Below are 19039 nucleotides of genomic sequence, written 5' to 3'. Positions count from 1 at the left end.
ATAACAAACTGTATGTTAATTAATTTTTAGATTCCTCAGATCATTTTAGACATATTTTGTATACAATGTCCTATACCTATCTTTGACTGTTTCGGAAATATTAAGTAAAATTAAAATAATTACATTTAGAAAAGAAAATTATTTATTTTTCAAGATTCTTTACAACTCACTTAATACTTCTTGCCCATTTAGGTCTTGGTAATGATAAAGCAAGCAAAAACTATTTCAGCATTCCTTTTTATTGATATGAGAATAAAAAAAAACTAAAAATTGTTGTTTACTTTGGTTCAAAATGCCAGACTTAATGTTGACTCATGTTGCATGACAGAAGTAGTCGTCAGTGCTATAGTCGTTTGAATTTCATTAACTACAAGCCAGAAAAACGGTTTATTTAATAGAAATGCACAAAATAACAATTCTACAAATGATTGACTATGGAGATAATACACGAACGCAAATGGAAGTAGCTTGCTTATTTCACAAAAAATTTCCAAATTTGCCGCCTTTATGAGCTGGGCCCTGTTAAGGCAGGTAAAAAAAGCAGTTGCCAATGCAATAAGTGAGGATACCAAAATGGCTGTTATGCTTTAGTTTGAGGAACACCCTACATACATCTACTCGGAAAGCAGCCCCAGTACTCGATATTAGCTATTCATCAATTATTGGAATATTAAAAGAAAACAAAATGCATCCCTATAAAATTATACCCACCCAGGAGAAGGAGGAATTATTAAAGATCAGATCATAGGTCCCTTTTTAATTGAGGGCAATTTGAATGGCGATAATTATTTAGAATTGCTTCAAAATAATGGAGTGCTAACGTTGGCCAACTTGTATCCTGATTTGGGAAACCCACAAGTTCCAGCGAATATGATATGGGTTCAACAAGATGGAGCACTACCCCACTACCAAATGAATGTTCGACAGTACCACAACCAAATATTTCCAGATCGTTGGATAGGGAGGCGAGGATCGATGGAATGGCCAGCACGGTCTCCCGATCTGACGCCATTAGACTTTTTCTTATGGGGATATGTGAAAACTATTGTATACAAAACTAAACCCACTAACTTAGCTGACTTACGAAGAGGAATAACCCTGGCAATTAGATCGATCACACCTGAGATGTTGAGTAACGTTAGAAGAAATTTCTATTTACGAACAAGGGTGTTGCCAAAACGTTCGTGGCGAGCATTTTGAACATCTCCTACATTGAAATTATTGTTTAGATTTATATTATGTATAAGTTTTTGAATATGTTGTAACAATTTTCGGCAAATAAATAATTTTCTTTTCTAAATGTTATTTTTTGAATTTTTCTTAATATTTCCGAAACAGTCAAAGATAGGTATAGGACATTGTATACAAAATATGTCTAAAATGATCTGAGGAATCTAAAAATTATATAAAATACAGGGTGTTATGTTTCAACTAAGCAAGTTGGTATTGCCCACCGTTATCTAATACTCCCTGTATAAAAAGTTTTTATGAAAAAAAATGCGCAACTATAAAAACGAATCGACGTTTTCGAGCGTTTTTTCCAACACGCTCCGTCTATTTATTAGCTAATTTATTCCATTTGGCTGACACACACTGTTCTAATAGTAATAGGCACCACATATTAATTTATTACTGTAATTTTTTTTCGCTTTTTGATAAAGTTTTAGTATAAATTAATATGATATAATTGGTATTAGGTATTATATAGGTCACTGTTAAATGTCTCAAAACAGGCTGTACAAAACATTGTACAGGCTAAATACCCATAAGAAAAATCTTTAACCTGTAAAAAATCTGCAACTACTTCACAATTTGAACATCCTTGTAGTTTTAACTCTTTCTGCTGTAGCAATAATGTCCCTTTGAAAAAGTCAGCACCATAGAAGTATATATTATGTGATATAAAACTGAGTTTTGTTCAATACAATAAAATTTTGCAAAATGTTAAAAATTTATGTCTTAAAACATGATTAATTAAGAAATCTATAATATTATATTAATAAAATATTTAATTTCCATAAAAAAGCTTTTTATTAGGACCTTTCTCTAATGAAGTCCGTTAAAAAAAACAAATAAATAGCTCATAAATTGTAATATTACTTATACACTCAAACTCTATAATAATTAATAAATATTTATCATGTAAATATTTGTTGACGACGTCACTGGTAGAGAGTTCTTGTGTTGGTGGCATCAACAATGCGATCGAGCGGCGTTGCGATGCCATTACCGTTTTCTCTAATATACTTTATTTATATTTATTTAACGTTGAATATTGACTTCGATATAGAGTAATTTATCATATTTTATTTAAAATATGCTTGATATTTTATTAAAGGGGAGCAGTAGTATTGTTTTGTGCCTTCGGAAACAACTGAAAATTTTTATAATATTATAAAGTGATTTTTGCCATTTTTATATAAGCATTTGGCATCATTGCATCAGAGATGTTGCAAGCAAACAAACCTGCCTATAGTTCCACGGTATGCTACTTCTAGCCTTTCAATGTTCTAAGTCTCTATTTGACGGATTTGGATGAAAGAGTTCCCAAAAATGAAGTTAAAGTTATAGAGTAGTCACAGAATAATTCCAGCGCTATTCAAAATAAGGCCATTTTAAAGAAGTCTGCCATCTTAATGTTTTTTATGTCAAAAATGATATTTTCATTTATTATCCGGTTCATTTTTCTTTCAAACAAACTAAAACAACAAAATCTGAAGACTAGAAAAAAAATAGGTAAAATATGAAATTACACTTAAGAATAAATACACATATACAGTGGTTCCCTAAAAATTAATTTTAAATAACAAAATATAACATGTTATATCTTAAGAAAAGTTAAAGGTAACATCAAGAGGTTATATTAGATATAAAAGAAGATCTACATGCGGATACATGCTGATCGCTAAAATATATTTCTACTAAAAAAAGAAATTACTATTTAATAATAACTTATTTACCAGACTTGCTTTCCTGGTGTCGTATAATTGATGCTGGCGCTGACATTGTGCGTTTATAAGGCCATTTAGTACCGAAACTAGCACTTAGTGTTTTTATTGAACTTGCTATACTCCCCTCATTTAAACCAGATAAGGCATCATGAGCTCTTTGCAGTTTTCTCATAAAAATTTCCCCATTAACTTCTGTATTTTTAAGGTCTAAAAAATAGAAAAAAAAATTAAAATGTTTAATTCATATTAGTAATTTATTACATATTTACCTCTTATATAAGTAATATCACCCGCTTTTTCTAAGGCTATTTGAGCTTCTATGTAAAGTGTATCGAAACGATTTAGAAAAAAATCCCAACTTAAAATTTTTCGTTCGCTCAAAGAATTGTGCAGCTGGTAAATTGACTGCAGGACCATCGGCCTATCCAATATAACAGAGTCGAATTGCGATTCGAGGCACATTATTAAAGACTGAAAATAAGTGTTTAAGCTAAAGGAATAAGAAATTGGCAAAGGTAATAGAGTCACTTACTACTGTTAAATCTATATTGTATTAAAAACCAAATTATTAGAGAAAAAAAACAAATAGTGTCGGACCTCTTAGACCTCATCATTATAGGGGATTCAATGTCTAAGGGACCCTGCTGGCACTAAAAAGAACCTACTGCAACAAAATAAGACATTTCATCTTTAGAGAATGCAATGTGTAAGAATTTATTATTATCTACAACTTCACATGCTAAAGATGGTCATTTTGTGGTCAATATTCCCAAAATAGGACTGAATACGAAAAGATGGGTAATATGACCAAAGCAACAAATCGTCTTCTTATGTTTAGCATAGTGAAATGAATGCATTAAGTTTATTTTATTAATAACATAAACAGGATTATTGACAATTTAAAACTTAACACTTAATTGTTTAATAACAGATATGACCTCCTCTTGACCAAATAATATCTCTCATACGATTAGGCATGGATCTAATCAAGATTCTTGCGATATGTTATGCCACTCTTCTTCTACTGCAACAATAAGCTCTGGGATCGAATTTGGGGTATGAAGTCTAGGTCGAATTCTTCGTTTCAGCCTATCCTATAAATGTCCGATCGAATTTAGGTCAGGACTGTATGTGTATGTCGTTACTCTATAAAATCGACTTCTGCAATGTAACCTTGCACGATTCTTGGGGTGTGTGGCCTTGCATGCATAAAGGTAAATTCGACTCCAATAAAGTCGACCTTACGTACCATATGAACGTTGTTTTTGCAAAATTTATTTGTTTACCATTGCTAAAATCCCTAGCAGCTGTTAAACCTCTTTTTCCGTGAACACGGTCGCTCTTACGAATGAACTCAGGATCGGTTGTGCTCCTATAGAATTTGCACTGAAGATCATGCAGATTGCAGGCACCACCTCCATAAGCGCTCTTCAAAACAGAGGCATTCTGGAGGCATATTCTGGTCTTATCTGAGAACAGAACAGATCCCTATTGTTCCAACGTCCAATTCAGATGATCCCCTGGAAAACGCAGGTGTGCTTGTTGATGAGCTTTTGGATCAATTTCAGGTATTTTAGGAATGAGGTTATTGTAATCTTTGTCTTACTGTGCACTGACTAAAGTGACTATTAAGGTGACAATTTCTTAATGTTGTTAAGGCAATGAAGCGGTTATCACGAGCGGTTGTAATTCGCCTTCTGCCTGGTTCAGGTCGCCTATGAAAGGATCCAGTCTTCTCATATCGTTGTTGTCCAATTGTCTAGCCACAGCTCGCTGACCAAGTCCATTAAACTAACAAAATTGAACACTCTTGATATTATGGAAAACGAATAATATACAAATTTCGTTATAAACACGTTTTGTTTGTTTACCTGTTGCTACGCATATAAACGATAAGTCTTCTTGATAAATTTATACTCACAAAGCATATTAAATTGTCTTGCAAACAGAATCTTTCTTTGTTTTTTGATCTGAAGAATCATTTAAAAAAAAATAGTTAAAGACAAAAAGTCAAAAGTTTATAGTGGGCCGATTTCTATGCACACAAGTGTAGTTCTGGCATACCTGAACCTTCAAGTCGAGTTTATAAAAGTCTATAATGATTGCCTGAACTACAGGAGCAAGAAGGTGAACCTTTCTTTGGTAGTATTAGTTTAAAGTCTAATTTGGGGATATTACTAGCATAAGTAATAATTCGCCAGAATTCAAATCTATTTGAAGAAAAAAAAATCCAATAACACGTAAATGTCACGTAAAAGTCACACCTTATAAGTGCGTTTGACAGTTTTTGAATGACAAATTTTTTCGACACGTGAGCCAACAAACTAATTTATATGCACGCCAGAAAAATATTCCCAGGAAGTTCACTACAGATGCTACTGAACTACGACAATTCATGCGAATACTTATATATAGGGTGCCTAAATTTGGTAAGATTACATTCTAACTTTGTTATTTTGGTTAGTAGGTTTAGATTTGGGCTATTAGTGTAAATATTTTTTTTCTCTGTACCAAGGCATTGCCTGGATGAGCAAATGTGCGCAACAAAGATGACAGGCAATATCTGCCTAATAAAGTGCATAAGTGGGCTTTCTAATTTTTTCCCTTTTGTGATTCTTCAGGTTTTTCATATGCTTTTAAAAATGTTCTTGTGCAGGAGATAATATAAGTTCGCCAAACGCCCAAATTTCGGGGTCTTGTTGTTTACCTCTGAAGTAGGAATCCACTTATTAGGACCGTACGTCCAAACCGTGTACCCAAGTGTAAATTATTAAACGATACTGAAATAGCAAGAAAAGTGGAAAGAGTTTATTTGAAAGAATATATTGGTAATATAATATTGTAACGATGTTGGCAACGCCGCCGGTGCCACCTGTTCTTCGTCATTCCGGAATGATACAAGGGAGCACGATAACTTTTGAGAAACGTGGAAGGTTAGCGAGAATATTCCAGAACAGCTTTCTGCCGAGTATATAAGGAGCCGCGTCGCCACTGGGAGACACTTGAGTCGAAGTTTGGTTTGGAATATTGGCGCGAGATTTAAATCGGACATAAATACGGTGAAAATAAATATTTCTAGTAGTAGTAGTAAGTGATCTTGTTTAATAGTGTAAGTGTGTAAATAAATTAGTTGACTATTTTCGATTGTCTTACCTAACGAAGTATCGTCTTTCGAAGTCATACCTAACGAACGGTAAAAACGCTACAATATTTGCTATTGATATATCTTTTTTTGTGGCATGACACCAAGATTATTCAACTTACATCGTCTTTTGTTGAGCCAAAAAATTGTCTCGGAACCCGAATAAAATCCTAAAGTCAGCTTACTGGGATAGAAAAAAGAAAAGGTACTACGAAATTCATTGTCCAAAAATTATCAAAAAATATAGTCGACATATGGGAAGGATTTGATGGATGGGCTAATGGGGAGGTATTATATTCGGATGAAAAATCGCAAATGGTACAACCGCATCTTATCATTTTATAGACGTCGAATTAGTAAATTTATAGATATTTTACCACCTCTATCCCCCTGAAAAAGTAAAAAATTAATTATCAGTTTTTAGAACCGTTGTGGCTCAATCCCTTTGAAATTTCGGCACAAATCGCAAACAGAAAAACGTTGGTCGTTATCGAACCATCGAGATCATCAATGTGTCAAAAAAGCGAACATACCTACCCATAGACCGTTTCGACCAAGTGGGTCATTGATGCATATTTCATGATTAGAAACTCACATATTTTGTGTAAAATGGAATTCAGTTTATGTAACTCAGAAGCAAAAACTTACTTTTTTGATTTTTATAATAAAAAAAATGAAGGGTAAAAAAGATTGCAGGTCATATCGATGAATTCTCAGAAAAAGTCTTCGGTCAGATGAGGTTCATTTTTATAAGTTGTATGTTGGAAGAGACAATTGCAGTGTGTAAGCAGACTTTTCGATCAATTGGATTATGTTTAAAGTATTTTTATTATGTATTTTTTGAAGGTAATATTTTTTGAAAATAAAATAATAATTATAGGATTAAAAATATCTTACCCTAATTGCGAAATCATGTATAGTACCCAGATATAACGTCGCTCTTTGCGCAACATATACATTTGGATCATCCATACTAGAAATTAAGTAGCAAAACGCATTGGCCAGAGCTGCTTGTAAATGAACTTGATTTCGTAGAGGACAATCAGCCATAAACCGAGCTAAAACCGTCACCTTTTCAACAGCAGTAAACCTTACTCTCCAATCTTGATGGTGAAAGTCATCTTGGATAATTCTCCAAAAGACATCTGGCCCTGCTGGCAGAGTAATACAGTGAAGCATTAAGGGAACGGCCTCTTGACAAATATGAGAGTGTTCTGAACTTAGGAGGCTCCATAAGCTAAAATGAATAAAAATATATATTTTTAGATATTAATTTTAATAAAACAATATAATAATAAGAATACATTATCGGTATCTGTAACTGCAGAGGGTGGTGCAAACACCACTGCACTTAAGCCGAGCCCGCATTATAGCCGGATGGAGAGTAGCTTGACGGTTAAAGGGTGAAGGTTAATGGGTAGAGAGCAATATACCTTATGCGCACTAATTCGATGAAAAATTATTTGATTAGATTGGTAATATTATTACAATGACCAATTTAATCAAGTTCAGTCGTAAATTGTAGCTCCCGTGAGTGACTTTAAAATCATGCCCCTTGATTTTTGAGTTTTTTCTTAATTCGTCTGCTGGGTCTCATATAGCTTTGCGTTTAAAAACAGCCGCAATTAATTTTTCCTCTATTTTGCGAGCAAACACTACCTCGCGCCTGGTTGAAAATAGCTGAATATATATATTGAAAATATATGATGATACTCAAGTGGCTTGCTTGGCAAGTTGCTACGCTGCTTAAGTTGGTGGGTGCTCGCAGTGCGGCTGTTCTGGTTAAAATCGCTTGTCGGAAACATACCTCGCGGGTTACTTGGAGGGTTGCTTAGTGCCTGGCTACCCACTACCCTCCACGTAACTGGCTTGCACTGCGGCATCAGGTTTAGGCCTTAGTAGACCCATTGTGTGCCTCTGTTAAATATAGGGGACCTATCCCTCAGCTCGTTATCCAGCCTAATGAATCAATGATAGTGATAACGTCGCCAAGGAACTCTCTAAAATCGGCCTATCCCCAAGGGATGGGTGGGATTCGCCAAGAATACTACTGCGTATTGACGAGAGACCCGGGCAATCGCAAAGTATGTGCTCCCTTGTCTCGTCTTCATGGTTGCATGCGCTACATAATGGACTTAGTGTCATAATGAAAAGGTAGCTATTTAATTGACAGTGACCAGTTAGGATGCCTGTTATAACACGTAGTTTTCCTTTGCAAATTGCTTCCGATTTATCCGGGTAGCTGAAAAGCGCCTTAAACAGATTGCAGCCTTGAGTATCATCCCAACGGTTTTGAAAAGGCGTGTGAGAATATGATTTTATTAGTTGTTTGATGCTCATCATGAGTCGGTGGCCCGATTTCCTTTGCTGTGGTTATGCAGCTTGATCCAGCTAACCCTGTTTTTGCAAGAAGCTTCCACGAGAGTGCAATATCAATGTTGCAGTTGTTCTGACGTGAGGTGTAGTCTTGACAGCGCAAGATCCGCCTGTCTGCAATCTGTGTGGATAATCATCCTTTTATCAGTAACGTTGCTACTGATTAGTTGTTCTGCCACCAGGATTATGCCATGTATTTTGCATTGAGTTATTGAGTCGCATTGTAGATATTTGGAGTATATAGCGCATCCCGGACTTGTTTTAGTTTTGAAACCGAATAGATAGTATTACGCGCCATACGATTGTTACCAATGCCCTTTATAACGAACCCGGTGCCACAAGGTTATGTGTGTAAAACCTATCGACTATATGGACCTAATGCTAAATTATTTAACACTTTAACCAGTGTAAACTGAAGAAAATGACTAAAAGGAAAATGTAAAAAAAAAAATTTGCTAAATTAAATTTGGCTCAAAATTAAAAACGTCATTCACACACACGAGAACAAGGCTCTTCTTAGCTTTTGTAGTTTCCATTTTCTCCAGAAGGTCAAGCTTCTTACCTTTAGGGCATTTATGAAGCATTTAAGCTCCCACACCTGGAGAAAAATTATGTGTACAGACCAGCAAATGGTTAGCAAACGCTGATTTGATATCACTGACACTTTTATATTTTTCAAAAAGCGCTACGTGTTCTTTAATGCATGTAGAGATTTTTCTTCCAAATTCGCCAATGTATACTGTGTTGCAATCGCCGCATTTTAAGGAGTAAAATTAAGAAAGAATGCTTGCTTTGTCCACTATACTAGCCAATTGGTTCTCTAAATTATTGGCTGTCTTAAAAGAAATTTTTAAAAGCATTTAAAGACCGTTTTGTATTTGTTAAATCTTCTTAAGAACTCTTGGTTTCATTATAAGATCTAATCTATTACTTAAACCAAAACTACTTTATGCTGCTCCATTATGATTTCCATAAGATGATATGATCATAGTTATCTTTATTAACAGTATTTTATCCCTAAAACTGTACTTTTCGAAATTCTAAGCATTCCAAAAAAATGGTGCTTTGTAGGTTCACTCTAAAAGGTATTTGCAGTTAGTGCATGTGAATTCCAGTGATGAGAGTTAAAATGATGAACTAACCACATGCTTATCATATGTTTGAAAAATCAGATTTAGTTATAAATGAGACTTTATTTTAGAAGCAATTATCCTTATAAAATATACCGAAGCAGATGTTTTAATTTGCTTTTACTTTAGTCCTACAGTATCCAATTATAGACAATCAAAGAAACTTACTTTTGAATAATAAGCTGCTCCTGACACCATATAAAAAATCCCTTGTTTTCCTTGGAAGCTTTTGTACATGCATCACCGTATAGTATTAAAACATTTAGGCACTTTAACATATAATACAATATATCAGGTTTCTCTACTTTGGAAAGCTCTGTAAGAAGGTGATGAATAAACTGAATTGGTTCGGGTAACTCTTCCAAGGTAAATTTAAATTTTCCCAAAGAAGTCTCCCAAAAATTAAAATCTTCCTCTCCAGAATCTGAGTCAAGATTTTCATTTGTTTCACAAAGCATTGGTGGTAATGGTGTTTTTGGCACTGTCGCAGTCGCTGACACTAAAATTTAAAAATAAATATTGCAATAATTAATGCGCTAATAATGTTTAGGACTTAAATATAAAAAAAAATATTTCAGTATCACCTTTAGAGGACCTATCAAATATAATTTAGAACGACTATTTTATAAACTTGGCAGGAATGATAGGAAAAAAACTTGATAAAGATGAAAAATGTCATATCTAGAAAAAATATATAAAAGATCTCTTTGACAACAATACACCTCCAATCGAAAATAATTACAATCTAACTGGACCATCGATCACTAAGGATGAGATCGAAGAAGTAATACTTAATGCAGAGAACAATATAGTGGTTGTCTCAGATGTAATACCTACAGAAATACTTAAACTTCTGGACAAAAGAGGCATCACAGCACTATACAGATTGGCGAATGAATCACTACACATATAACGTTCCTAACAGGCAAGATGTTGCAACACCGCCGCCCCGACAGTACGCTGGTGTTTGAGGTTCGAGCTCATTTATTTCAAATTTTATTTCAGTAAGCGTCTGACATTGGGGGGAGGGCTGTAAGAAACGAAAAGCTACGTCGATACATAGCTGTGCGATGCTTTGGTATATTTAAAAGGGTATTTTGACGTGTAATACGATCATGAGTGGAGAATCTAAAAGTTAAACGATTTCTAAGATACTCAGGCGCTCTACTAGAGAAGATTCTATGAAGAAAGCATGCGAAGTATACCATTTGTCGATCTTACATATTTAACCATTTCAGTGCAGGTAACTTGTATCTGACGTGATCACGGGTCCTTAAATTGTAAATAAAACGTATACATGAATTCTGCAAGCGTTGTAACTTTTCTTTTGCTGTTACATCCAGGGCTGGGCCATACACAAAATTACAATAAGCATTATGAGAGGGAACTAATGTTTCGCACAAAGCCTTTCTCAACGGCAGTTCGAGTATATCTTTACTTTTGTACAGATTTCTCAATGACATCTACGACCTTTGAAGGACCCTTGCCAATTGGCTGCAAAATCGTAACTTAGAATCAATTATAATACCGAGATTCTTACATTCTCTCACGATCGGGATTGGAGTTTGGGATACATGAATAGTAATTATTCGTTGCCTACTCATGATCAGGACCAATGTATATTACGACCGACTTCGACGGATTCAGTCGCAACACAATATTTTTAGAATATTCAGCTACCGACTCTAAACACTCATTCAATCAAAGAACAGCTTCGTCCGCATTTGCTTTAGAAAAACTGGTATATATTTGGGTGTCATCCGCGTATCGTTGAATTATACAATTATTGACAATAGAATCCATGTCACACGTATAAATAACAAAGAGCAAGGGTTCCAAAATTGATCCCTGTGGCACGCCTTTAGTCAAAGGCCTCAAAGATGACTTCTTATCCTCAAAACGCACTGACTGAGTTCTGAGACGAATGGAGGAAAGAGAAAATCCTAAAGAACTCAACTTAGCTGACAGAAGCATGTGATCTATCGTGTCAAAAGCCTTACTGTAATCAAGCAGAACCAGTGCTGTAGTATTACCTTTATCAGCTGCTTCATATATGTCGTCTAGGACGCGCAATAAAATAGATACAAAATGGAATTGGCAGATTCAACAATTTTGTTTCTCAACTCTAAATTTGTGGGCTTATTATTATGATGTTTATAGTCTCGTTACGATAACCCCACAAATAAAAGTCATTTGGTGACAAATCCGGAGATCTTGGAGGTCAATATTGGCAGTACCACTAACAAGGTGGTTAAGAAAAGTATTTGCTATAAATTCTTTTACTCTAACCGCATTATGAGCAGGACAGCCATATTGTTAAAAATAGACTCAGGTGATCGTGAGACTCATGATCTCAGGTCTATATCAGGGAGGAGTTGAGCGGCAAGAAGAACTTGGTTTTGTAGCAACTCAAGGTATCTTTCGGCGTTCAAAGTGCCATCAATGAAAAATGGCTCAATAATATGGTAGCTCAAAATACCGGCCCAAGCATTTAACTTTTGATGGTACTGACTACTAAATTGAAAACTTCTGTGCAGGTTTTCCTGAGACCAGTAACAAAAAATGGAAGGATTGTGATTGTTTACCGTGCAATGGAAAAGAGGACTTATCTGAAAACAAAATATTTTCTAAGAAATGTTCATTTTCATTTGCCTTTTCCATTATGGTTTCATAAAATGCCATTCTTCGCCATTGGTCTTCAGGAAACACCTCATGAGTTTTGGAATATTTAAAACATTTGTATCCATGTTTCTTCCAAATACTCGTCACAGTTTTATGGTGCATACCTAGTTCCTCTCCAACACTTTTGCTCGATCGTGTTGAATCTAAAACTAAAACACTATAAACCATTTCTTCCCGCCGTTCTATCTCCTGAACCCTTTTAGTAGGTGGTTCTTGAGCTTTGATGTGATAATTTCTACATTCTTTGAGGCAAAAAGATGTCTCAAAATTTGACACGACATTTAAAATAGTTTTAGCACAAGGGACTGGTCTATTTTTAAAATGTACCGAGAATAAATCCCTGAATTGTACTGCCGAATTGCCTCCATAAAACCATTTAATCAATTGAACTTTTTTAGAAGGGGTATAAACAGCCATAATGATAAATATTTAAAAAAATTAAAATAGCGCTTTAACACTCACACACACGGCACAATGAGGTCTGCTGATTGTGACTTGCTGAAAATAGCAAATCCGACGATCGAAATCCGCCGTGCCGCTTATCAACTAGAAAGTAAGCGAGAAGCGGTGTTGCCATTTATAATGCTTATGTGTAGTCTTCTATTCGCCAACCTGTATATAGTGTTCAACATTATATATGATACTGGCCGCTTCCCGGAATAATAGCTATGCTCTACATTTATACCCTTGCCTAAGAAGACCGATGCAAGATAATAGGAAGACCGTAGATGTATTAGTCTGATTAGTCATTTTTAATATATGGCATACGTTAAAAATCTCTCTTAATAATACACCAAAGAATATACAAAGTGTGAAAGAGATATGAGCGACTCATAATTTGGGTTGATGTACAGATTGGATACGAGAGGAGATAGTCACAACCCACTGCCCAAAATTGTTTCGACCCGATAAAGAATATGTTGTTCTGCTTCATAAATTACGAGGAAGTATTCGATCGCGTGCAACACTACAATATATGCAGCTCCTAAAAAAGCTTGATTGAAGCTATATTGAGATCCAAATGCACAAATAAACTTAGACACAACGTCCAACGTCCAACACCACACAAATTAATAGAGGGGTTTGGTAGGAATGTGTGCTATTCTCACTTCTATTTAATTTACATTCATAGCAATTTTTCAAGAAGCTTTAGAAGTGGAAAAATAGTAGGGGAGGCTTAGATGCTAAATTTGCAGTTACTAAAGCATCATGGGGACCTATTGGATTGAGAAGATTAGGTCCTAAAACGAAAAAAAGTTTATTCTAAGTTTGCCATTTTAGTGGGGAGGAGAGCATGTACAAATCTTTAAGAATGTAAAAAAAAACAGTCACATTGAAATATTCAAGCGCGTCAGAGATTCATCGTATATACGCACTATGTGTTTCTGATAACCAAGAGATATTAATCTGATAAGTAGTGAGCGGAACGTTGTCGTAAAAAGAGGTAGAGAAAAAAACAAAAAAGTTATTCGAGTGTGTCAGAATAATCAGAGGGGACGTTAAGTGAACTCAAAAAAGTGTCCTATTCAAATGTCTGACGATCTGGACGGGACCAAATGTCATGACCGATATTTGAAGATGCAAAGCTTGAAATACTCGAGCGCGTCAGATTTTTAAACAGACGGTTCAACTTGATGTCCTGGTCATCCTTAATGATAATCTGACAATTATATGGAATTATATGAGAAAACTTTGTTGATCTGGCAATTAAAAAAAATATTTTGAAGTAAAACTTCTTTACACACGCTTGAGTTGGGGAGTAAGCTGGCGAATGCGTTACGAAATATGTGATCGAGTGAAGTGAACGGAAGTTAAGGAGGAGATATGAGTTAGTGAAGAAAGAAAGAGAGAGAGTTAAGGCTCGTATATTACTATAGGAGTAAGAGAGAATATATACATACATATATTATAATACATATGAATGGAGCTAAAAAAGTTTTACTTCAGTCGTGTGGTCTCAAGCGCACTAATTTTTTTTTATTACTGGATATAATAATATATACGTATTTATTTGTATAATTCTATCATTTATTGATAAAAACTAGATACAAAAATATTTAAAAAAAAGTATCTTAATCTTTATACAAAGTTGATTTCCACTTGGTCAATTTTTTCGTCACCTCGTGTTTCTGCAGGTAAACATGGTTATGAACTTTCCACTTTATTTATTTGATATTATGCTATTAAAAGGAAAACGTGCCTGAATGTTAAATCTATATCTCCTAAAATGTCAAGTGTTATGACGATATCTTTCTATGCTTTTAGATTTTTTTTTCTTGTTCGTTGGCTACCAGCAAACCAAGCCGGTAACCAAACCAATTACGGCTCACTCAATTTATAAATAAGTATCATTTGTTATCTAATGAGAAGTATGGCTTTAGGGAAAATTGCAGTACAGAGGATGCACTTATAAAGGTAACCAACCACATTGTCTCTGGTTTAAACTCGGGTATGAAATGCATGACCATTTTTATTGATTTAGCCAAAGTCTTTGACACTGTATCCCACCATATTTTGCTGAAACGTCTAGGTGATCTGGGTATAATTGGATTACCATATCAATTATTAAAATCGTTTTTAGAAAATAGGCAACAGCAGGTAAAAATTAATGAAACAGTGAGTTCTGGACGTGCGGTGGAGTATGGTGTGCCACAGGGTACTGTGCCTCTTTTATTTACACTGTACATCAATGGTCTTTTTTCAGTTACCCCAAAAGATAGTGTGGTATGTTTTGCTGATGACACCTGCCTAATAATTGAAGATAGCAGTTAGGAGGGAGTCAAAAATAAAGCTTAGTCATTAATATTAAGGGTAAAAAATTGGTTTGATTTCAGTCTGCTAACTTTAAATACCGACAACTTTATATGTTATGCCAAAAATAATTCTGGTCTGCTAGGTTATACTATATTAAGAATTCATAACTTTGATTGCCAAAATTACAATTTTTGCCAGTGTAACACTAAAATTTATTGTGTCAATAGTGTAAAATATTTAAGAGTATTTTTTGACAACTTACTAAAATGGAATGTACATATTGATTACATAATTGGTAAAATACGTAAGTTGTTGTATAAGTTTTACATATTAAGGCATTCTTTGTTAAAAAATACAATCTTGTCATTGTATAAAACTCTAGCGGAGTCTGTACTTGGTTATGGTATAAGTGTATGGGGTGCTTCTTATAGGTCTGTTCTTGATCCTCTTGTTATTGCTCAGAAAGCATTGCTGAAAGTTCGTTTATTTAAAAATAAATTGTACCCATCAACTGATTTGTTTAGCGAGGCAGGAGTTTTTCAGCTGCATCACATTTATGTAAATTCCGTTACAAGACTTCTTTGTAATAATAAAATAGGTAAAAGTAGACCAGTTTCAAAGTAATCAGGTTTCAACGTAACAATCCTCTAACCTTTCCTAAAATAAATTTTACTTTTACTAAAAGATTCTTAATTTATACAGCTCCAAAAATTTACAATATGATGCCTCTTGATTTGAGAAATAAACCTTATGCCAGGATCAAGTATAGAATAAAAACTTCATCATCATTCATATTAATATTGAGCAATTGTTTGGTTAATGTTAATTGTTGCTAGCTTGTAATCACTATACTGTTCACATAATATTAGATTTTATTTTGTCTGAACTTGATATATCTATATATTTTGAATGAGAACACGCACAAACTTAGTAGTTAATTGTGTTTCTAACTGTATTCTTAGTTACTTTGTATTATTATTTTTTCGAAATAAACATTATTATTAGTTTTTTTCCCCACAAAATACACATTTTACACTTACATTACCCATTATTATAATGCATATAAAATTTATTACATAAAATTCTATTCTGTTATGTTTCGGGTATCCACCACCAAGCTCTCTGGTCTGAGCAACTCAAGCTATTCCAACCATATACTATTTCCGCTGCTGGGGTCTGTACTTCAGCAGGGCTTTTTTTTCTTTTTAGATTCCCCTTACCAGTCTGTGCTGACTTGGGAGAAGCTGCTATTTTTGTGTCCTCACACCCTCGCTATGTAGCGTGGGGTGAGGCTCTTCTGTTTCGGGGCATAATCGTACTGAAGTTACCTCTTCAGACTGCTACTGGTTTTACGAATAACCGGTCTCTTTTAGATCCAAAGTCTTAAGATTTCACTAGTTAAATATGGACGGCACATACCATTCCCCTCGTGTCTTCCGTCACCTCAAGAACTCTAGAAGAATAGGAATCTTCGCTGACAGCACATGTAGCAGTTCCGGCTAGTTCCGGTTACAGCAACGACTTTTCCGACTGGCTGGTAGAATTCCATTTCCACAGTTGAGATTTTTCACTGTGATTTGTGTTTTTCACATTTTTTTCCCGCCAACAGGAAGCTGAATGAAGCCGCGATGCGAACACTACGACTGTTAAAACCGAACTCCCGTTGATAAAAGTTAATTGAAGGTTTTTTTCTTTTCGAGACAGATTCTCTTGTTTTACATTAAATTAATATAATTGTTTTGACACAACAAATAAATCAGAGTGTCAAACACGTTAAGCTTCATTCTGAGTAGGGCGAATTTTGCTGATTTTTGACAGGCAATTTTTATCTCGCACATTCGCATATTTTACTCATACACATAAATATTCGCAAAAAAGTTAAAACGATTTTAATCAGTTGTCATTAATTGTTAGTTTTTTCTTTGTTGTGTTATAATTTGTTTATTTTAACCTGTAAATAGAAAACAAATAACAGTTGTTTTTTATTCAAAGATTTTAACGATTTGTTTTGTGCGTGAGCTCTGTGAAAAAAATAACAAAGTATAGGAACAATAATCAATAATAGAATACGAAGATCTAGATGGTGATACCCAAGTAACATAACGCCATAAATATTAATTTCTGGTGTTTTGTAGATTTATTGTGACATTTGTAAAAAAATGGTCAAAATAAGCTCCCTGTGCCTTCATTTTCAGGTACAGCTAGGACACTGGACTACAGGACTAAGGATGAGACTCCAGGAGGTGGCAGGTTTACGGTTTTTATGAAACATATGAATTAAAAAAATTACATAATAATATCTTCGTAAATAATTATTATAGTAAAGATGCGCATTGATCACTAAATTATCTTTTTAAAAGTGCAAACAGTAGCTATTGTAAGACAACAAGATAACAAAGTTAAAATTTCTGGATTTGACACATTCTATCAAAAATCCGCGAAATTCGTCCTAGTCAGAATGAAGCTTTACTATTGTGACCAGCTGAAGTGGCATCATGGCGGCAGACGATAGAGAGGGGATGGCGCGAGAGAGTGAGACATAGAGAAAGTGTGAGAAGGAAAGAGAGACGCGAAGTGAGAAATATAATTTTCAGTAGCTGTACGCTAGACGCTATATTTATACTTAGTTACATGGCTCCGAGTAATTCTTAAAGGCTTTACATCAAAATAAAAAACATTCAATCATGCTCGAGTAGTATTTCAAGATTAGTTTTTTTTTAAACTTCGTGACTCGCCCATTTCCTTACGCCACGCTTAAATCGTCAGATTAGTGAAATATACACTCTTTTTCATGTACTTACGCCTCTATAGTAAGGATCCATATGGTAGGACTACATTAGAGGGTATAAGGTTTCTTCCCATATGATTTTCTGACGCGCTCGAGTAATGCACAAAATCCCCGCTTGGGCTTAATATATCGTGATAATATACGTAATATACGTGAGAATATATCGTGACAATATACATGACCTACAACAACTGGTCAATGTGGTAAGAGAGTAAATTAATGCGTCTAAATATCAACACCAGAAAGACAATTTGTGATTATCTTAGGAAATCTGAATGTATTTAAAAATTCCAACATAAGTTTTAACGTAATGCCCATAGAAAGAGTGGAAAAATTGAAATATCTAGACACTTGGTTATTCAAAGAATGGATAACGAACTAAAATCTTGTATTAAACAAGCCCGGAAAGCATTCCTAAAGTTTGGAAAGGTTATTAAGAAGCTGAAGGCCTTTGAGATGTAGGTGTACCAGAATGGAATGCAAAACCCGTAAGATATATCCTAGACGACGAAACTGACAAGATGAGAAAGTTTTTAGATGCATCAACAAGGAACGCGAACTCTTTTAACTCATTAAGGAGAGGAAAACGACATATTTGGGGCACATCATCATGTGGAGTGAAAAAAAAAACGATTTTTAATTGAGAGAAGATTGGAAGAAAGAAAAAAGTCATGGCTGCGTAACATGAGACAGTGGACAGGGATACATGATGTGGAGTCACTGTTAAAAACTGCAAGTAACAGAGAAGCGATACAAAATGGTATCGCAAACATCCTTTAGTGGATATGCATTGTAAGAATAAGAATTTTTTAACCGATTCAATTTTCAAATTAGGAACTTGCGCATTACATTGGACTAAAAATTAATTTCTGGGCATCATTGTAATGCCTACTGTTAACTCTGATGCCATATTTCTATTTAAATAATTAAATAGCTTTTATCATTATCATTCTCTTTTGCAAGCTATAACTATTAAAGCCCTCTATAGAGGATGAAGCGTTTCTTTCCACTACTCTAACTATGGGGTACATCCCTTCTGAGTTCTTTTTAAGACTAAACGTTACTAAAAATAACTTAAACCTTGAGCTATTTGCTCAGGTGTTAAACTTCTTTAATATTCAAATGTACATAATTCTTCAATTCTAATAAATTTAGTTAGAATTGAAGGGCCGTATTTACTTAGTTTTAATTTAATTATGTTATTTATTTATTTCTA

General features: G+C 34.5%; 1 protein-coding gene and 1 long non-coding RNA gene across 11 annotated transcripts in view; one reads left to right on the top strand and one right to left on the bottom strand.

The window, feature by feature from the left end:
* The window catches only part of LOC126748535 (uncharacterized), a 36724-nt gene extending 22000 nt beyond the window's left edge, over nt 1-14724 (top strand). Inside the window, exon 3 of the long non-coding RNA XR_007664758.1 lies at nt 14547-14724. This is a non-coding gene — a long non-coding RNA (uncharacterized LOC126748535). The remainder of the gene's footprint in view (nt 1-14546) is intronic.
* LOC126748529 (protein unc-79 homolog) overlaps nt 1-19039 on the bottom strand; it is a 218350-nt gene that overhangs the window by 86547 nt on the left and 112764 nt on the right. For all 10 annotated transcript variants that reach the window (XM_050457825.1, XM_050457826.1, XM_050457829.1 and 7 more), the window contains 4 exons: nt 9768-10098; nt 6991-7330; nt 3221-3422; nt 2961-3158 (listed from right to left, as the gene is read on the bottom strand). In XM_050457825.1, the coding sequence (XP_050313782.1) occupies nt 2961-3158; nt 3221-3422; nt 6991-7330; nt 9768-10098 (1071 nt within the window). The remainder of the gene's footprint in view (nt 1-2960; nt 3159-3220; nt 3423-6990; nt 7331-9767; nt 10099-19039) is intronic.

Source organism: Anthonomus grandis, chromosome 22, assembly GCF_022605725.1.
Source record: "Anthonomus grandis grandis chromosome 22, icAntGran1.3, whole genome shotgun sequence".
Taxonomy (NCBI): domain Eukaryota; kingdom Metazoa; phylum Arthropoda; class Insecta; order Coleoptera; family Curculionidae; genus Anthonomus; species Anthonomus grandis.
The sequence above is the reverse complement of the archived record's forward strand: the minus strand, read 5'-3'. Positions and strand labels throughout refer to the sequence as shown.